General features: G+C 35.2%; 3 protein-coding genes across 9 annotated transcripts; 1 reads left to right on the top strand and 2 right to left on the bottom strand.

The window, feature by feature from the left end:
• Positions 1-2,120: 2,120 nt before the first annotated feature.
• On the bottom strand, positions 2,121-8,424 carry LOC106751191 (histone-lysine N-methyltransferase ASHR1). 4 transcript variants are annotated; one of them, XM_014632018.1, is made up of 6 exons: positions 7,828-7,910; positions 6,488-6,660; positions 5,798-6,039; positions 5,378-5,682; positions 2,971-3,250; positions 2,121-2,863 (listed from the first exon to the last, which is right to left on the bottom strand). In XM_014632018.1, the coding sequence occupies exons 2-6, from the start codon at positions 6,556-6,558 to the stop codon at positions 2,697-2,699; spliced, it is 1,065 nt and encodes a 354-aa protein (XP_014487504.1). In that variant the 5' UTR covers positions 6,559-6,660; positions 7,828-7,910; the 3' UTR covers positions 2,121-2,696. The 4 variants fall into 4 exon arrangements, with proteins under 4 accessions (XP_014487504.1, XP_014487503.1, XP_014487502.1 ...); XM_014632017.1 differs by having other exon boundaries at positions 6,313-6,660; positions 7,828-7,902; XM_014632016.1 differs by lacking the exon at positions 6,488-6,660 and having other exon boundaries at positions 7,828-8,424.
• A 100-nt stretch (positions 8,425-8,524) lies between these two features.
• LOC106751192 (surfeit locus protein 4 homolog) lies at positions 8,525-11,387 on the bottom strand. Its single transcript, XM_014632020.1, has 3 exons — positions 11,015-11,387; positions 9,229-9,903; positions 8,525-9,111 (listed from the first exon to the last, which is right to left on the bottom strand). Exons 1-3 carry the CDS (start codon positions 11,063-11,065, stop codon positions 9,025-9,027), a joined length of 813 nt encoding a protein of 270 aa, XP_014487506.1. The 5' UTR covers positions 11,066-11,387; the 3' UTR covers positions 8,525-9,024.
• A 3,245-nt stretch (positions 11,388-14,632) lies between these two features.
• Positions 14,633-17,355, top strand: LOC106751193. Of its 4 annotated transcripts, XM_014632024.1 has the most exons (3): positions 14,657-14,689; positions 16,426-16,737; positions 16,799-17,355. In XM_014632024.1, exons 2-3 carry the CDS (start codon positions 16,561-16,563, stop codon positions 16,832-16,834), a joined length of 213 nt encoding a protein of 70 aa, XP_014487510.1. In that variant the 5' UTR covers positions 14,657-14,689; positions 16,426-16,560; the 3' UTR covers positions 16,835-17,355. The 4 variants fall into 4 exon arrangements, with proteins under 4 accessions (XP_014487509.1, XP_014487510.1, XP_014487507.1 ...); XM_014632023.1 differs by having other exon boundaries at positions 14,633-14,661; positions 16,512-17,355; XM_014632021.1 differs by having other exon boundaries at positions 16,426-17,355.
• Positions 17,356-21,246: the final 3,891 nt, after the last annotated feature.

The raw sequence follows: 21,246 nt of genomic DNA, 5'->3' as shown, positions 1-21,246 counted from the left end.
CTTTGAGTCATAACTTTATCTCCATTTTTTTACAATAAAGCCTCAAATTCGTCGATTTTTTTCGAAATTCAAATTGGACGATTAAGATGGGCTGGTCACGTACAAAGGATGCACAATACAGCCATTCCAAAAAAAAGTAAGAGTGTTCCGACCAGAAGGACAAAGAAGAATGGGACGCCCTAGAGGGAGATGGATTGATGGAGTGAATGCTGATGCTAGAGGATTAGGAATTTGGAATTGGTGGACCATAGCTTTGGATCGGGAAAGGTGGAAGAAGCTTCTTGCGGAGGCCAAGTCTCAGACATGAGATGTAGTGCCATGGATGATGATGATGTACAAGACGTTAGATATATTTTTTATGTCGTTTTTTTTTATCTACAATACGTATCGATACGATGTATCGGTACATTCAGGTTACATCGCCCATCTCTAGAACTCACACCGGGCACCGCCTCTGCTTCGTGATTGAAAGGGCAACTTTTAAATCACGCACGAAAACCGGTTTTGGGGAGGCCGACCGTTTCAACTTTACTCGGAATTAATGGATAAATAATTGTTATTTCTTGTTTCTAGAAGACCTCAGAAACGGTTTCCAATGATTAAGAAAAGTTCCGAAAGTAAGCCAAAAATGAATTTTTTTTACATCCTTCTTTAATTTATGATTTAAAAATAAAGTTAATACAGAGGTTTTTCATTATAACGATTCAGGAGGTCAAGCATGATCAATTTTCTTTTCACTCCCAACTGCTGTTAACCGAAAGTAGACAAAATTGGAGGAAGTATGCGTCTCACCGATGTTGAATTCTTTGTCACGCATGTTCGCAATAATCATAATGTGATTCGAAATCAAGTTTCTCGCATAAGCTTATTATGTATACAACTAATTTTAGAGATAAAATTATATCTAATAATTAAAGCGATGCTGCGTTCTGCAGAAGCCATAAATGAAACTGCGATCATTAAGTTTTAAAGTTATTTTTCCTCGATAATAGTTGCTATCTGTGTAATTATATACATTAACAGACACCTCGTCAATGACTTTGATCGTCACATATGTGATAAAGATCATCCTCCTGAGCATTTCGATTACTTGAAATTCTTGATCCATGGTAGCAACTTTTGTTTACAATCAAATTTATCATTACTTGTATAGTTTTCTAAAATACATACCTGAAGTAATATTTTAATTGTATCAGGTATTGACCACAATATGAATTCACTGAACGAAACAACATTGATAAATAAGTATATCAACAGATCAAAAATCGATTCTCTATTGAAGGAATCGATTCGTACAAAAAGTATCGCGAATTTTGAATTTCCGCGGGTTACGTATATTCGATTTTCGATTTTTTTGTGGCGTTATGTTGGTACTCATATCCCTCACTTATGCCGACAAGTTCGGCCATTTTGAATATTCAGTTTATTTTTGACAGCTGTTTTGCTTGGACGTGTTTTGGCTCGTCTTCGATTTTTGCCTATTCCAAAAAATGGATCAAAGAATCTAACAAAATTAAGTGCGCGGACGCATTCCGAATGTTGACTGTGGCATATGGTGAAGCTACCTTGGACCGAAGCAACGTTTATCGGTGGTACAAAATGTTCTCAGAGGGCCGAGAAGATGTGAACGACGAAGAGCGTGCCGGACGCCCGAGCACGTCAACAACAGACGAAAACATTGATGAAGTGAAGAAAATAATATTGGCCAATAGTCGAATCACCGTTAGAGAAGTTGCTGAGGACCTAAACATATCGATTGGCTCGTGCCATTCGATTTTTACTAATGATTTGGGCATGAGACGGGTCGCCGCGAAATTCGTACCAACGCCCCTGCTCACACACCGTTGCTTGTGCGCGAATTTTTGGCCAAAAACAACACACTAATGATGCCGCAGCCACCGTATTCCCCAGACCTGGCCCCCTGTGACTTTTTCTTGTTCCCGAAACTGAAGAGGCACATGAAAGGACGACGCTACGCTACGATTGAGGAGATAAAGACGGCATCGAAGGAGGAGCTGAACAAGATCACAAAAAATGATTTTTTGAAGTGCTTCGAGGATTGGAAAAAACGTTGGCACAAGTGTATAATATCTGATGGGGATTACTTTGAAGGAGACAAAATAGATATTCATGAATAAATAAATAATTTTTGAAAAAACACAAAATTCGCGATACTTTTTGAACAGACTTCGTACGTAACGGGAAAGAATCAATTTGAAAATCGATTTGTATATTTTTTAAAAATATAGATTTTCTAAAAATTGAATCGAGATCACCCATCACTAGTTAGCATGGCGTTACTATACCGCGGAGGACCCGTCTCTACATCGCCAGGCAATGATTGCGGCCAGTTGCAATTTCTGTTGTTAGTCAGTTATTTATTGAAGAATATAATAAAGATTGTGTTACTGAGTTACCGAGTTCGTTAATGAAATCTTGTACATTCATTTTATCTCTCCCTGTGATCACAAAACAAAATGAGAGGAGAGCACAAGACACTTTCCCACACACTTTGTATTAGTGTTTTGGATAAATCCTTGTATTAATATTTTTACATTAATATATATTTTATAATATTTTTTCTCGTGTTTTTTTTTAATCAAATTATAATTTTTGGCTAATAATTATAATTTAAGTCCTTTACACAGGTCCAATATGATCAAATAATATCTTTAACGAAAAGAATTGCTAATCACTCACAAATATCCAGGTACAAGCTCTTTGCTATATAACTCCGCGTCCTCCCAACATTCCAAGTTCACAGCAGCGATAAAAGCCGTATCCAGTGTGCGTATGTGTTGTATATTGAAACTATGCAATATGCCTTTTTGTTTTTTCAGACATATTTTGCTAACATCAAGATCTATTATTATTAATAAGGATAAATACAGAAATCAAATAATATATAACATTATATTTATTGTGTTAAGGTTTTCATAAATCATAATTTCTTCACATTTATAAGGATACAAGCCATTGTCTTCATTGTCTCTAAATGGTGGGTAGTAAAATCCTTAACTTCATAAAAAGACCTTATGAAATTCTCTGATAGTTTCGTGCCACATTTCTCACATTTGTCATTTTCGATCAAGCACGGAAAATCACACGACGAATTTGGACATGCAGCTGCCTCAGCCATGGGTTCCGCTTGTTTGCATTTTTCGCAATTACAACAAAAATAATATGAATGATGCAGTTCCCCTTGTCTATCTTTATTGGAATTCAATAAATCAACATACGATATTCTGATCTGTATATGAAATAAAATTGCATTAATATATTTTAAATAATATATTATACGATATGTTACATATATTAATACTTTGTTAATGAGAAAGTTATTCATTAATTTAAGGCTCTTGGGTTAAAAAATCAATTAAAATAGAAATAGGTCAATAAGAGCAAACACTGGTTGGATTGCGCAAATAAAAATTAACCAAATGGTTAGTAAAATCTATTAAATAGACATAAACGTTTCGATCCCGTTTTGGACTATTTTCAATGTAATACGCTTATAATTAAAAAAGTTTTTATTCGCATGAAATAATTTTAGTATGCAGTACGTAACGATGTCGTGACCGATGACTCTACATACGACGATGGTAGGTCTTCATTAATAGCACTTCATTCTAGAATCAAATTGCAAAAAGTGTCTATGGTGTAGGAGAAGCCAAAATTGTAACAGGTGCATTTACAAATGCATCCGTAACTCTGAAAAATCAAACGCCAACAATTTTAAATAAAAAATGGTAGTCAAATCACTAGACATTTAAAATAGAATATGTTTGTAATCGTTGATAGTGTTTGCCGGTATCTAGATATAATTATCTAAATAATCATCCTGATGAATATATAGATCATCTTTATTTTTATCTACATGAAGAAATACAAAATATATTCATTTTCATTTTAAATTTTAAAAAATGTTATCTCATCTAACAATTATCTGGAATGATGGTATGGTCCATATTCTGAACTCACTTTTCCATAAAATGAATGAAATAATATGGACCTATGTGTTAAGTCCGTATCAGACTAAGGATTGGAGATTAGATTTTAACGAATCAACAAATTTCGGTTTCGTTTCCTTTGGTTTGTTCTTTTGAACTGCATTGCTGAACTGGTGCAATAAGTTAGAACGAGACAAAATATGCTTGTCTCACTGTAACTTATTATACTAATTCAGCAGTGCAACTAAAAAGAACAGACCATTTGTTTTAATCGATCAGTCTACTTGAAGCCTGTATCAAACTGTCGACAGTGAGTAAGCAGTCAATGATTGATGATGGTCTTTTTTGTTAGATCTTTAAAGGATCCTCTTTAGAGCGATTACGTTGGTGAATTATTTAACCGTTATATAATTTCTTTGATCTGCGTAATTTTTATTATAAATTTTTATAAAGTCCCTCATGAAAATATCATACAATATCATATAAAAAATTATCTAGATAAGTAGCACTACGTATCTTAACTTTAATCTAGATAAATCAAAAGCAAATTCATCTTCATCTCATCTAAGATGAATTTTCCGGATTTTCATCACATCTCATCTAAGACGAATTTTTCGGATTTTCATCTCATCTTCATTTGGACAAATCTGATATCATCAAAAACAAACATTGACCGTCGATCTGTAAGTATCTAGATGTCATCAACCATTAACAAATATATTCCATTTTTAATTTCTAACAATTTGACTACTATTTTTGACTCAAAATTGTTGGCATTTGATTTTTCAGAGTTACAAATGCATTTGTAAATACAATCCTCATAATTTTTGCTTCTTCATCATGGACATTTTTTGTAATTTAGATTCTGGAATGAGGTGCTATTAATGAAGACCAACCATCCTCGATAATATGTAGTCATCGGTTACGACATCGTTGAATACTGCGTACTAAAATTACTTCATGCGAGCGAAAACTGTTTTAATTGTAAATGTCACAATGAAAATAGTCTAAAATAGTCTAAATGAGACTGAAACGTCTGTGTTTATTTAATAGATTTTACTAACTACTTGATTCGTTAATTTTTATTTGCGCAAATTCAACCAGCAATTGCTTTTATTGGCTATGTTTCTGTTTTAAAAGAAAATTATTAGCATTTCAAACATAAAGATTTATAAATGCACTCTATATATTTAATTGATGTACTTATTACTTGAAGATATTCGCCTGCTACAGACAAGATTACTGTTCTTTGCTTGACTATTAGTAAACTATTAATTAGATTTTCCAGTTATAAGCAGTTAAACACGCATATACGGATATATAGAAAATTGTAGAAAATTTAAGAATAGTCATAAAGTTTATAAATAAAATAAATTTTCTTGATTTTTTAATTTTGTATCATTTTTATTAATTTTGTTGATACTTGCCTGTGACCAATCCAGAAAAGGAAGATCCACTAATGTCCTAACAATAATAGTAGTTCCTTCGAAAACAGCAACTGCATTTGGTTTGCAACTATGATCCATTACAGAAGCTCCCAGATAAATACCAACTCCAATACTGTTCATATTAAGATCTAATATATTAAAGGAATTGATACATATTCTACCATAAATACCCATTAGTTCTGCAGTATTGGGTATTAGAGTTTCACCAAGAAATTCAAGCAAAACTCCACACAATGAAGTAAAATGCTCCATTCGCTTTATATCTTTCTTTATGTCTGAATAATCTATATACAAGATATATATAAGCTGATTATACTTTTATATTTTGTTCTTCAAATAACTCTCTTTTGTAAAAAAATATATGCGGATACAAATTAAAAATATCAAAAGCTTACTTACGAGACATTAAATCCTTGAATTTTCTAAAGTTTGTTTCACTATAATAACCTATTTCATCAGCTCCACCTTGATTGAGTTTTATAATTACACGTGCCATAAGCCGTGCTGCATCTGGTATTACTTTTGGCGAAATTTTTTTTAAGTTTGTACATTCCGTTTTATGTATAGGCCAAGATTCTCTCTGACAATTATGATCGCAGTAATATACGTATTGACATCCGGAACATTTTGACAGCTTACCACTGTAATAAATTATATTTCATAAAATAAAATAAAATTGGTAAATAGAAAATATATTTACATTTGACAATTTTTATTTTATTTTATTGGTAATAAAAATAATTTAATTGAAAATAATTTATACACACACACACACACACACACACACACACACACACACACACACACACACACACACACACACACACACATATATATTTATTTTTAACATAGCTTAAGATAATTATAAATCACATAAATCTTTCACTATCTTAATTATTTTACCACTGTATTACCTTGTCAGGCAATTGTCACATCGTACAGTATTGTATTTGGACGTGAGAACATAAGCAAATGGTTTGCTAGTAAAAATAGTTGTTCCTTTTTTTACAGTAACAAGATTATCACTCATTTTACACGCAGAAATGCAAAATACATCGACGAAATACTCTCTTTAAAGTAAAGTCTAACCTAAATCGCTTATGCGATGTGCCTGCATCGTGCAATTGGTCGAACGAAGAGACATCAATACCGTGTTTCATAACCCTTATATTTGTAATTCACTACCGACAATAGGGCTCATTCTTTTGCGTTATATTTTGTTGTACTTTTTGTAATCTTCTTTTTCCTCTGTCCTTTATTACCTGAGTATATATGTTGTATATATTGTATAATTATCCTAATATAGAGAACAAATGTAATGTATTTAAAAAGAACAAACTAAATTGTTATTGTCATGTAATTTTTCTGTATAATACACACGAATAATATTGTAATAAAGGACATTTGTATGTAAACTATTTTTTTATTACAAAGAATGTGAAATTCTTCAAATATTTGATTAATTAAAAAAAAAAGCGTAAATATAGTTTATTATTACTATTACAGACGTTTTTGACTATATTTAATTGCGCTTCCCACACTTTTTATCTTCAGTCAATTTTTTTATATAATTGTCATACTTTAAATGCAAAAAATGTAAGAAAGTGCAACTTAAACAAATCTTAAATCTTTTTTTGTTTCTTTACATTTTTTGTATAATGTGAAATAAAAATAAGAATACATATATGTAAACTATGAATAAAGTAAGCTAAGAATAAAGTAAAAATGAGGTATAGACTTAAAAAGCACATTAAATTTCTATTTACATTATTAGATGCTGCAATAATATGGTGTTTTCTCAAATTATTAAACTTATGTATGATTTTTTAACTCCAGAAGATATAATCTCTTATTCAATATATATCTTATTATAACTCTGTATATAAAAATTACATCCACAATATACACAAAATAACAATACAATATCATTACATTAATAACCGTTTTTTTAACCTATAACATTTCTTCAACTTATTACAGCATGTCAATCTTGTCCTAAATATTACTGGAGGAAGAAAAATTATATGTATCTATATATAAAGATTACATTGCACAATAGTTTTGTCATTAGAGAAATATACTGGATTTTTCTACAAATTAGATTAATAAACGTTAATAATGTTCGGTGATGCTGGGGGATTGCTCAAATGAAGGATTGGAGGAATAACAATACAAAAATTTTATCAAGAAATATGTGTATATATGTATATATGTACACATATATGCATTTATATTATATACATACACATATATATGTACATGTATGCATATGTTTATATAGATATATACACACACATACACATATGTATATGCTTTTATATATGTATGTACACACGTATGTGTATGTGTGTGTGTATATATATATATATATATATATATATACACACACGCGCGTGTGTGTATACATATATATAATTTTTTTTCCATACCTTTGTAAACAATAGTCGCATCTTTCATCGCGCACTGCCGACCTTACAACATAGGAAAATGGATTTTCACATAAAATAGTAGTACCTTTGCTGACAGGTACACGCTTACAATATTGACTCTTGATTCTCATTTCTTTCAGACTTTTCAGATTCTACCTTTTTTCGCTAGATATTTTTTAATCACTTCTGTGTAATGTACGTCGAGAAACGTTACACTTTTCCTACTGTTTCATACGACTGCACTTCCTTTTCGTCTTTCTCTCTTGTGCTTTTAGTTTCACTTTGCTGACGTAGGAGACTCGAACGCGTGTTCTATTTTAAGATTGGTTTATTTTTACATGAAATATAATTGGAACTAATAACAGAACCCTTAATCTGGTGATTTCTTATTAACGCCTTTCTCTCATCCTTTTTTCTAAATTATATATTTAAAACAAACCTGGTACGCTTTTTACAAACACTCAGTTCAATTAAAGAAATTATAATAGAATTAGTCAACGAATCTCCACTAAGAATTTATATATCTTAGATTTTCAAACAATGCGAAAATATATCGGTACTAGAACTCAAGTCTTGAAGCGATTGGTTCGGCACAATTAAAAGTGAGCGAAATTAAAAACATATGGAAAAAAATATATTTCCTCCATTGACCGCAGTGTCACATATATAACGTCATCTTTCATAGTATAAATTATACTATTTGTATACGGTGTTTTTTATTTCTTTTTTTCCACGTTAACTTTATAGTATTAAATAAGATATTAGATAGTTTTATGGATTATTTTACATTCTTTCGAGTGTCTGGTCTCACAGTGTGTGCGTTAGTATGAATTAACCGTACGACGATCGTCCTGGGCCATTATTCCGCACATGCCTATCGACAACTATTGGTTCGGTATGTGTTGCACATGGATAATATATAATCATGTAATATAATATAATCATATAATCAGATATAAAAATGCTGTACGACATTTACCAAACCTATAGTTGATAGTAAGTCCGCACAGAATACAGTTTCTGGACTGATGATATATATCTCGACATACTGCATTTCTTCCTTTGAAGTTTTGACACACAACGAATCATCTAAGATTTCTTTGAGCATACAAAGGGATAGGAATGGGAGACATGTTTGCTTAACTTTTGTGATAACCCAATAATTGCGTACTCCTAATATCCTTAGTAATGCCTCTTTTACCATTCTTTCTTATGTTCATCCATCGATACTCCACCTGGACCTAGGGAAACTATCATCAAGAGGCCTCCAATAACTGATAATGTCTATAACAAAATATGAATTCATGAATTAGCTTTTCTTTCTCCTCCTCTCATTCACTTTGTTCAAACGTAGATAGTATTATAGACAAAATATGATTAAATTAGCAAAATTAAACTCACCTGGAAGAAATCGTACTTGAGGAAGTCCCTGAGCGGTTTATAATCGGGAATACTCCACCACGCATTATGGTAGAAATTAAGTCCAGTGAGTAGCAGCACAAGTAACAACGCACTCAGCTTAGTTTTATAACCAATCGTTACCAGTACCATGAGGATGCTGCCAAGGATGTCTTGCAGAATTTGCAGAAAAGATATCTCGAAACGAATCAGAGTGATGAACATAAATGCCAGTAAGATTCGACCGGCGAGTTGCAGCAAATTTTTGGGTTTGTTATCACCAAGGCTAGGCACACCAGCAAATAACGATCTGCCTTCTACCCTAGACTCAGCCAGTACTAATAGAAGTGCTCCAATTAGCGCCAAATTTCTGAACAAAAACTGCATGTCCCACAGGATACTATAGGCGATGGTCTGCAGAATCACTATGAAGAATAGAATACCACAGGCTATGCTAACTCGCCATCTGCTAATCACCATGACACATCCACCCAGCTGACCAACTAAATTTATTAGAACAAACATGGTTGCCAGAAATTTGCCACAGCCCCATGAAGCATTCATATATTCTCTTTGTTCACTCCATTGAAACCACATTCGTAGACCATCTTCCAGGAATGTGGCTATGAGACATAATCTTGCCAATGTTGGAAGCACATGTTTGCCATTGCGAATTACCTGTAATGTAATAATAGAATAATTATATTATTAGTAGTGGTAGTGATATGTTTGTATGCATACGTATGTGATTAAATTAAATAAATATAAAATTTATTCAACTCTTTGTAATTGAGTACAAAATCAGTAAAGCCTCATTAAATCTTGTTAGATATTACAAATACAAAATGACTAAAGTTATATTCTTATCAACAGTAAATTCTTCAGCAAATTCAGAATTTATTATGTTTTATTAAGAACTATATTTTTGTGATATTTATATTTTTTATTAATCCATACAAGTTAATCAATAATAAAGAATAAATATATAGATTGACAAGCTTCTTAAATCAAATTAATTTTAAATTGGCCTAACAATGAAAATGTTATTACATATAAAATATTATATATAAAAATAAGTCTGTAGGAATTAGGATAACAATTCATATATTGTATAAGAGATCACATACACACACACACACACACAGATATAGTACATAATCAGATCAATTTCATTTGATCATAATATCCTTAATGACAAATAAAAATTAATCATTGTACCATCTGTTAAATTTAATTGCAGGTGTGCAATAACAATTAATGACATAACGATGACTGTTATTATCGATATCTGGAGAGTCATAGTCATTTGGTGCAGAAATATACACACATATGTGACTAGAAAGGTATCTTTTTTAAAGAATCTGTTCCCGTTAATCATATAGTATATTTATGGTGATCAGTAAAGAGAGAATGTAAAATCTGGTCTCAGTTGAATCAGCGCTTTTTTTAGCGGTAGATTGCGATGATTATTTTACCTAGTTTTGTTCAATTTCAACCAGTTTCTGTTATATTTGTGCATTTTATAACCTGCAATTTTTTACAGGTAAAACAAATCCACGTCATAGACGCACAATTTGTGAAAAATTCGCAAGAATATGCAGATACATGGAAATATGCGGCCGCGATGACGTTCACAATAGATGTACGGAGTTACTATCCCTTTTTTTATAAGATTTAAATTGTTCATTTTCATTTTTCCCCTCAAGTTTTTTTAAGCAAATCCCACGATCAGTACTACGACTTGTACTGCGATGAAGAAAAGTTTGGGACCGCGCTAGAAATTCATCACCTGGTCAGCGATCTCCTCCGCTTTCGATACCATCTCCTGTGAAATCACCATTGTGTTTTATTCAAAACTCGAAAAAGTGGCCATACACACTGACGTATACACGTGCGCGCACGCAAGTGACACGACAGCGACAACGCGCGGAGCAAAACGTCTAAAGCAAACTGATGGAAGTGGGAAGACACAAATCACGAGAGAAGGAAAGAGACAGAAAGAAATAGAAAGCTCGCGGTTGGTGCAAAGTTGCCGAAGAAATTCGAAAATATCCGAACGCAATCGAGCCACTATGAATGATGTGGAGATGGGTTGGCCAATGTGGCGCGTCATTTCCGGTGTACGTGGTATTTAGGCTGTGTTCCAAAATTCACTGGTAGCGCTGAAAGTTTACAGTTCATGTTAGTCCTGTTTTACAATAGATACTTTAAGATTTAAGGTTTAAAATACTTATTGTAAACCGGAACTTAGGGTGCCTTCCTATGCGGTGTAACTTGCGTAAGCGTAACTTGCGTAATAGCCAATCAAATCGTTTTAATTACCGAATTACCAATTACCACGGCGGATTTGATTGGCTAATGTCAGTTACGCGAATGCAAGTTACGTCGCATGGGGAGACAGACTTAAAGTCACATGCGGCATAATTTGCGTAAGCATAATCTGCGTATTCTAATAATTTACTAGAAACTATGTCATTCTAAAAATCGGTACACATAGCGTGTATTTCATTAAATTTATGTAAAGCGTAACCAATAACTTCGTAAAACTGACTAATAACAGCTAAGGCCTTCTGTTGTACAATAGAGCAGAAATACTAAATGGGTTCTTGATTGGTTGTTTTTATTTACGCGTTTGATTAATTACGCACTATCGGATACTTTGTACGTAAGAATGTATGGAAGTGCAATGTATGTAGCCGTGAACAACAAAGTTTATGTTATAACTGAAAAGCCATCTGCAATATTCACCTTTGTGCTACATTAAAAAAGAAAATACGATAGTGAAAATGTATAAGACGTAGCAGTCTACTAAAATTATCCCAAATGTTCAAATGTAGATTATACCATAAGTATTAAGCATAACCTTGAAATGATTTTGTTATGCAAGTGATATACTGAATTACATTCAATTATTGAATAGGTTATTTTTAGAAATTTTATATAAAATTTCAAAGAAGAATTGGTTACTTTACCCGAATTTGATCAGTTTTTTCTCAAAACCAAAAAACTCTGTAATCGTCTCCAAATACCCACAAGTCACTAATACACATGCATCATCAGTTTTTGCGAACTATTGAATTTGGCATATCGATAATGTCGTAAAATGCGTCAAATAACTAAGCGGATTTGCATATGGTAGTTGAAACGATTTGATTGGCTGACGCAAGTTACGCCGAATGGGGAGGCAGCCTTAGACTGAGACTTAAGTCTTAAGAAATTGACCAATCACAATCGAATTATGGAAGAATAATAAATTGTGATAATCAATTATCTCTTCACATTCAACAGTGATTGGACAATTTCTTAAGGCTTAAGGTTTAAAATATTTATTGTGGATCGACACTTAGTTTCTGTTTGCAATAGATGCTTTAAGCTCTAAGCCTCAAGAAATTGGCCAATCATAGTCGAATATGAAGTGAAAAATCGACTGCGATTGGTCAATTACTTGAAGCTAAAAATTTAAATTTTTCTTGTAGACCCTGCTATACGTATAGTTTAGACCCTGTTATATAGTATAGTATAGATTTTCAGCGCTGACCGTGAATATTGGAACACAGACTTTATAGAAGTTGCATCGTGCAGCGTTGATGATCGTTGTTGCTTCTAAAACAAGAAGCACACACTTCGGCATAGCGCATAATGCATAATGTATAAGAAAGTGAGCCAATCAACATTTTCCGTTTCCACGAAGATACAAATATAGAACTCTGGTATATTATTTTATGTATCATGCTAACGCAAGCGTAATTGCGTTATATCAAATTATATGCTTCCCGCTTACTGGAGAATTCACACTTTAACTGAAAAGCAGCAGCCAATCAGAACTCGAGCTAGTAGTCGACAGTTTCTTCTTTATCTAATATTAAAGATATATTTTATATAACAATCGCAACGCTCAAAACGCCCTTCGCACTGTTCTACTTAAAACCTGCGGCGTACTCTGGGTATTGTTGTAACTAGTTTTATAACTAGCTTTCTATCGTTCACACGCCCGCATTAATGGGTGTGTTCAGGAAGACACTCTCTAATGCTACCGTAAGATTCTATCTTTATTAGTATTTACATATACTGCAACCGGAAGTCCAGTCGCGTAAGGGAGCGCGGCTGACCGGAAAAAAAGTAAAGAAGACCTCCGGTAGGTGGCATCGCATACTCAGGCTGATACAAAAGTGAGGCGCGACTGCAATTGGCTGGGGCAGACAGCGAATCAGGAAGGATCGCGAAAAAGAGGTAACGTTTGAAATTGAGAAAGAAGCAAGGGAAACAGTTGCGAGCGGACGCTAGAGAAGAGAAGACGTGGAAGAAGGAAGCAAAGAACTGCGTAGAGGATAGGAACGATGGGGTCTCCAAGGGACGACGAATAAGAAATCTTACCTGGAAAGGAGGCTCGGTGCCAGCCCACGAGTAGAGGTCTGGGAGACGCGGGGAAATGACCGGTCGCTTTTGCGATGGTAAGTGGACTAAAGATTTGTCACTGTTCCGCCTCGTAATTTTCTCTCGTCCGAGACCTTTCGTCGAGGAAATAAAGCGTCGGGTGGGGTAAATCAACGCGGGTCGCGACGACGGCGGCCAGAATCTGAGGACCACCCGGGTATGACAAACGACGCATATTGCGTTGTCTCGCCGTGCGTGTCCGATCGTTTTTCGGCTTGTTACGGCGAGAGTCCTGCGTCGCAATAGGGCGAGATAAAAAAAAGGCCGCGGATGAAACTGCGTGCGGTATTTCTTTTATCAACGTGCCGGTTCGCGGAAATAATTCCGTCTTCCAGGAATAGTGTTCATACGAGTTAGGCTCGTGTTGTATTCGTTCGGATTTCCTTCTATGATTGTTAGTCGCGTTTTATTGTAAATATTACCTATACATTGGGTCATCATACAGATATACATATAGTTATTTCGCAGTTTCTAAGCGCGTTTATCCTAATCAAGCCATTCATAGTATTTTCTTGTATTTTTGCGTTATTCCTTATAGTATTTGTAATCTTGCGACGTTCCTCGCTTCCAGATCTTACTTGCGGCGGGAACCTCCTCGTGTATCGGGGAGAGAGTATCGGCTGCGGCCCTTGGATGGCTCGCCGGATGTCCAGGTTCGGTTTGGGAAGAGAAGAGAGTTTTGACTTCGTAACAACAATATATTGGTAATACAAATAAGTTTCCGCCGTTTTTTTAAATAAAAATTATCAATTTATTGTAAAAAAATGTACGTTACATTTTATTCAAAATATTGTCCGTCACTAGCTACTACTTTTTGCCATCTTTCTGGCAGCATTCAGATGCCACGTCGAAAAAACTCTTCATCTTTTGATGCTACCCATGAATCGATCCAATTTTTGGCTTCTTCGTAAGAAGTGAAGTGCTGCTCGACCAGGGCGTGAGCCATCGACCGGAACAAGTGGTAGTCCGAAGGAGCAACGTCTGGAGAGTACAGCGGGTGGGGTAGGACTTCCCATTTCAACGTTTCCAAGTATGTCTTGACCACTTTTGCCACATGGGGTCGAGCATTGTTATGCTGCAAAATCACTTTCTCGTGTCTCTCGGCGTAGTGCGGCCGCTTGTCTTTCAATGCTCGGCTCAAACGCATCAATTGAGTTCGATACCGATCGCCTGTGATCGTTTCAGTTGGTTTTAATAGCTCGTAATACACTACGCCGAGCTGATCCCACCAAATACAGAGCATTATCTTGGAGCCATGAATGTTCGGTTTGGCCGTCGATGTGGAAGCATGGCCGGGAACTCCCCATGATTTTCTGCGCTTGGGGTTATTGTAATGAACCCATTTTTCATCTCCAGTCTCAATGCGATGCAGAAATCCTTTTCGTTTTTGCCTTTCAAGCAGCTGTTCACAAGCAAACAAACGCCGTTCAACATCTCTTGGCTTCAACTCGTACGGCACCCAATACCCTTGCTTTTGAATCATTCCCATGACTTTGAGGCGCTTCGAAATGGCTTGTTGAGTCACTTCCAATGATTGTGCCAGTTTTTTCTGAGTTTGACACGAGTCTTCATCAAGTAATGCCTCCATTTCAGCATCTTCAAAAATCTTTCCTTTTCCACCACTATGCCGGTTTTCGACGTGAAAATCACCGTTCGTGAAGCGTTGAAACCACTCACGACACGTTCTTACACTAATAGCGATCTCACCATAGGTATTTGAGAGCATTTGATAAGCCTCAGCCGCAGATTTCTTCAAATTGAAGCAGAAAAGTAAAACCTCCCGCAAATGACGAGAATTCGGCTCGTAAACTGACATCTTCAATCGACGATAACTTTATGGTACAGATACAAATCGACTAATGTAACTATTAAGTCATGTTGACAGATGCCCAAGTTGATTGTATGACGTATATGATCTATTTACTTTGACCACTAAGTTCCACTAAAGCCATCTATCATAGGGAAACGGCGGGAGCAAAGTTGTGTTCACCTAATATATAAGTACACAAGTACCAAAAGCTAATTACGAGAGAAGAATCGCCTTCTCAACGAATACGCGCGTTTTTATATGTTGCTTTGTCGCTGAGAGTCGTTTTCTGGTTGGCTGATGGAGTCGTGGAGATGGAAAAAATTCATTCCATTGGTATGATATCACCGCGTCGATATCGCCGCGTCGGTCCTGAGTGGTGTTTGGATTTAGGTTTCATGCTCCTGTTTATGTTAGCGACGGGATGCTTTATCGCATTGAAAGATTACAGTTTCTCTTGTCTATAGTCATCAAGAAACACTTCATTTTAGGCACTCTATCCTTTATGAGTTCCAACTTGGTCATAATGCGACGGAAGCTCATAAAAAATTTGTGTTTCGTCTTCGAGAAAACGTATTTTTCAGATGGGTTAAAGAAGTTGGAGCATCGCTGGGTCAAGTGTATCGAGCTAAAAGGAGACTATGTTGAGAAATAAATCGCTACTTTTCCAAAATTTTCGTTTTTCTTTTGTAGGCTAAGTACTTATCGGACCGCCCTCGTATGTTTCCTTTTCATCCTCTTCTCGTGCTTAAATCTGCGCTAATTTTCTTTAACGGCTTCAATCTTGAATATCTAGTATATTCATAACATACGTTGCTCTGAAAGTTTTGCGTTTCGGTTATTTCTCATATAATGACGTTATCGACAATAAATTTTCAAACTCTTTAACATTTCTTATGCTGAATAGCTATGACAGATTATTAAAATATTTTTTTCTATTTTTACGCGCATTTTTACAGTAATTTTGCAGAAAATCATTTTGATTGATAAAATGGAATTAACACGAGAACATTATCGAGCCATGATTTTCTATGATTTTAAAGAGGGGCTGACTCAACAACAGTGCTCGCAAAAAATGAAGCGATTGTTTGGCGATGAAGCACCATCCTTGGCAACTGTCGAACGGTAGTTTAACGAATTCCAGCGTGGACGTGTTTCGCTCAAAGACGAGCATCGTGAAGGGCGGTCTGCCACTGCAGTCACTGCAGAAAACATCGACGCTGTGCACCATGATAGAGGCAGATAACCACTGCACATTCAGGGATATTCAGGTATCCTTAGGCATAAGTATGACCCAAATCAAAATCATCTTACATGATCATCTTGCCGTAGGTAAGCTTTGTGCTCGATGGATATTACACAATTTAACGCAAGCTCAAAAGAAAGCGCGTGTGGACTGGTGCAAGAAAATGATCAAGAAATTTAACCGAGGTCAGACAAAATCAATGTTTAACATCGGAACGGGTGACAAAACTTGGATTTATTGTTACAAGCAAGAAAGTAAGCGACAATCGGCTCAGTGGATCTTTCAAGACGAAGAGAAACCTACGAAAGTGAAACGCGGACGAAGCTGGCATGAAAATGGTGGCTTCTTTCTTTAGACGCACGGGTCATGTTGCCACTGTTCCATTAGAGGACCGCCGTATAGTCAATGCCAAATGGTACACCAGCATTTGTTTGCCAACTGTTTTCGGAAAAGTACGTGAGAAACGACTAAGAGGGCGAATCCTGTTGTATCAAGACAATGTACAATCACATAATATAGCTCAAACAATAGAGTTTTTGGCCGTTTCAGGAGTGGAAGTGATGACTCACCCGCCTTATAGTCCCGACCTAGCACTTTATGACTTTTTCCTTTTTTCATTCATTAAAGAAAAAAACGCGTGGATTGAAATTCATTAACTCGGAAGCGGCGGTGGAAGTCTACGAAAACCTTGTTTCTGGTAGATACAAAATAGTGGTTACAGTGTTTTCAAGACTGGTTTCACCGGATGTTGAAGTGCATAGATCATAAAGACGAATATTTTGAAAAACGATAGAAAAAATTTGTTTAAATTAATTAAAATTTATTGCCATCCGCAAAACTTTCAGAACAACCTACTTATAAGGCAACGTTGTAGGCTATTCTTCCACGAGTCGTGCGCGACGAGCAAGCGACGATTTACTACGTGACGTCGTATGTCTACTTAGAGCAGTACATTTCCTACTTTCTCTGCGATCCGTTCATCGCAGCTCATACGAGTATCTATAAGTCTACTTACAAATGTCTCGCGTATGCGCGTATCTCTCTCTCTCTCTCTCTTTCTTTTTTTCTTCCTCTCTTTAGTATATACATAACGTCCGCTTACGAGATAAATCGAAGAAGATTTATTTGCAGGAATGTCGATTTATTTATGTAATCGAGATGCTTCCTTGGTACGCCTCAACGATGTTGCACAATACTGTTACAAAATTTTCAAAGCACATCGTAACTTGTCGCAAATAATTCTAAGCGCAATATTTATTTTTCTTTATATCTATTTACTTTCCTTTATAATTAATATATGTCAGTTAATCTTTAAAAAAAATTAATGTCATTTCAGCCACAATTTCTTAATTATATTTAACATTAGTGTGACTTTTTAGCCGTTCTACATAGAAAGTTAGTGCAATTATATTTATCTTTAGGAAGCTAAGTTTCTGCAACATATAATAGTATTTTTACAAAAAGAAAAAGGAAAAAAGAAAGGCGTACATTAGTTAGTTACGAAACGTTGCTCGCACGATTGGTTCCACGTCGCCGAATCGAATTATCGGCAGGTAAAGGAGTTTCGGAGCTTTCTCGATGTCATTTCCCCTGTCAGCTTTCTGATCATCGCTCGCGTAGCAATAGACACAGTCTACCATATTTCGCATACAGCAACCGTTGTAAAATGAACTTCTTTGCCTTCTCCGACCGCTTCATTTCCTGCATTTCGCGTCGTGAACTACATTGAGCAGTCAGTAACGTTGCTTCTAGACCTCCTCGCACACGATCGCTATGCAGCCGACAGAAAAGAAAAAAAACGTTTATTGTGCGAAGTCTTGTATGTGCAGTTGTTTGTGATAATCATACCGCAGCGAGTACATGGAACAATGTGATCGGCATCTTCCAAACTTCGCGCTCTGCTTCAATATTTCTTTCGTGAAACGCATTTTGTCTAGAGGAAAGGATGGGAGAAATGCTCGTTCATGCTGCAGCACCGCAGATCTTTGTCCGTTACGAAGTATAAAGGCTACTCTACAATGGCGTAAGAGTATAGTTGTAATTCCCGTTCCTATTATCAAAGTTCAAAAAGTTAATCTCTAGTGATATCCGGTTAATATAGATTTACAGATATAGAACCAAATTAATGGTTTCTGCCAACAATTTGCTCACGATTAAAGAAACGCAAAATGCACTTGCTCAAGATAAAAGTTCAACTTATACAGCCAATATTAACCGTTTAGAGTTATTTGTTATTATTATTATAGTTTAAAACTCTTACATTATTATTATATAAAAATTATAATATTAGGATTTTTTATTAACAAGTAAGATCAAATTATTTTATATATATATATTATATAAAATATATAATATGTATAAGTATATAATATATTTATGTATATGTATAAATATATAATATGTATAAACATACTAAGAGAAAAAGAGAGTTAAAACAATATTTTTTAGAAATAAAACAATTTTTTTTACCGAACAATTATTATTAAAACCTCGCATTTATGCTATTGGAACATTTCTTATAATAATTGAGAAATTTTTTAGTCCAAGCATAACTTCTGCATATTATACATAAAATTAGTAATACCGTTGCTACGACGCTGTTATACGCATTTTTTAAAGAATATGTGTACAAAAAACAAATATAAGAAACATAAGAAAGAAATAATTGCAGATTTATAATATCGCATGCTTTCCACGCTTGTATTAGTTATATAGATTAGAACGAAGACCGATGAAGACTATACTATGAACATATGTTTTTCACATTTGACGCTGTAAATCTTGGTGCGAATATTAAACCATTCACATTCGATTTTCGTAATTTATTAAGTTATATAATACAAGTTATAAATTTAGTTAAACGTAGCAATATTAGTAGAAACCAATCAGCACCCCCCTCTTTCTACACCGAGATTTCATTTAATTTATGTTTCTGTAAACTTCAGATTAAACCAAATTGATAGAAACGGGCATAAGTTCATAAGACACGGTTGTTAGGGATTACACGCTTGTTTGTGGTAAAGTAACTGGTTTAGTGGATTGTAACTTGAGATTGTAAGTGAAATGAATTATTTTTATTTTCTATATTTTATCCACCAATCAAAACAAAAAAGTATAGAAGCTCTAACGTTCTGCCTTCTTATTGGCTTGCCTTACTTTTTTGTGTAAGCTGTTATAAGCGGCATCGTTTTAAGAACAATTTTTAAGTTATATCAAACAAGTTTTAAATTTTACTACAATTCTATTTTAATTGTTTAATCTTTATTGTTTGTTGCGTCTATAAGGCTACACACGAACGTCTTGTATTGCCATGCTTGATATTGATGCCAAATCGAAGTAATTATCTATGCCGTGTAAAAGGTATTTAATGATTTTTAATTTAGGTTGAATGCTCATCTTATATGACGTGGTGAAGATCTATTCTCTTTTATTTTTACGTATTTGTCATTGTAATTAATATGGATTACACACATAATTAACATGGATTTATGCATTTGCGTTTTGCTGGCTTTGATATTTTGACATTGTTAAATCGGGCTAAAAAGAATCTAAACAATTAGAACCGAATTGTTTGTTCGTTCAATTTACTAAATGTAAATTTTTCTCCTTCATTATTAAATATTGTTTTGCTCCGACACCAACGTTTGACTGTTATTTGCTTTTCATTTCTATTGATTAAATTTTACCATTTTAAATAATCACTACGAACTTATAACCACATTGTTGCGATCATTATAGAATAGCCTTAATAGCGACACAAGGCACGCTATCACAAAAGCTCTTCGCTACTCTTTTTCGCCATTCCATTATTCACCAGTTTGCGATTTTCCTGAACACCGAAAGATNGGGGGGGGGGGAATGTTACAAAACTACTGTCGATCACAGGCTGCCCACATGCAGCCAAGCGCTCAGCCGCGATACATGAACGTGTCGGTGTACGGTGACGTATCGGTGAGCTGATGGGGACACCCAGGTACATATAAATGAATCTCTTACGTTCACTCATACGTGTTCCTTCTCGTGCTCGCGCGCAGTGTTTAGAAAGTCGGCGGCAACGAGAACACCATCGTCGTCGTCGTTGTTAGAGGAAGTACATCTTAGTACCAGAAGGTGGTAAGCAACCAAGAAAGGTGTACGTTGAGTTTAGGTGGGGGCATCTCTAAGTTAGCGGTGCTAGCGCTTCCTCGACGTTCACTGCTCGCTGACTCGCCGAGCCATCGACATCGGGTGCACTGGAGCAGCGAGAGAATCTTGAGATCGCCCATTAGGAGTTGGTTTAGGAAGTGGAACAGGACCAAGAGAAGAAGGTGGGAGAGAGAAGGAAAAAAAAACGAGGGACGACCAACGTTTTCGGGCTTGAGCGGTCATATTTGTGCTACGAAAATCTGGTCGAGAGTATCGCGCTCGTAAAAGACGAAGAGAAGAAAATGGAGAAAGAACAGCCGGACTCTCTGGCGACGGTTGCCGTCGTCTCAGACAAGATACCACAGACTCATAGTCACTACGCGCCCAGCGAGGTCTATTCTACTACTGA

Source organism: Dinoponera quadriceps, unplaced genomic scaffold, assembly GCF_001313825.1.
Source record: "Dinoponera quadriceps isolate SergipeBrazil2010 unplaced genomic scaffold, ASM131382v1 scaffold9292, whole genome shotgun sequence".
Classification (NCBI taxonomy): Eukaryota; Metazoa; Arthropoda; class Insecta; order Hymenoptera; family Formicidae; genus Dinoponera; species Dinoponera quadriceps.
This window is presented reverse-complemented; position numbering and strand designations above follow the sequence as displayed.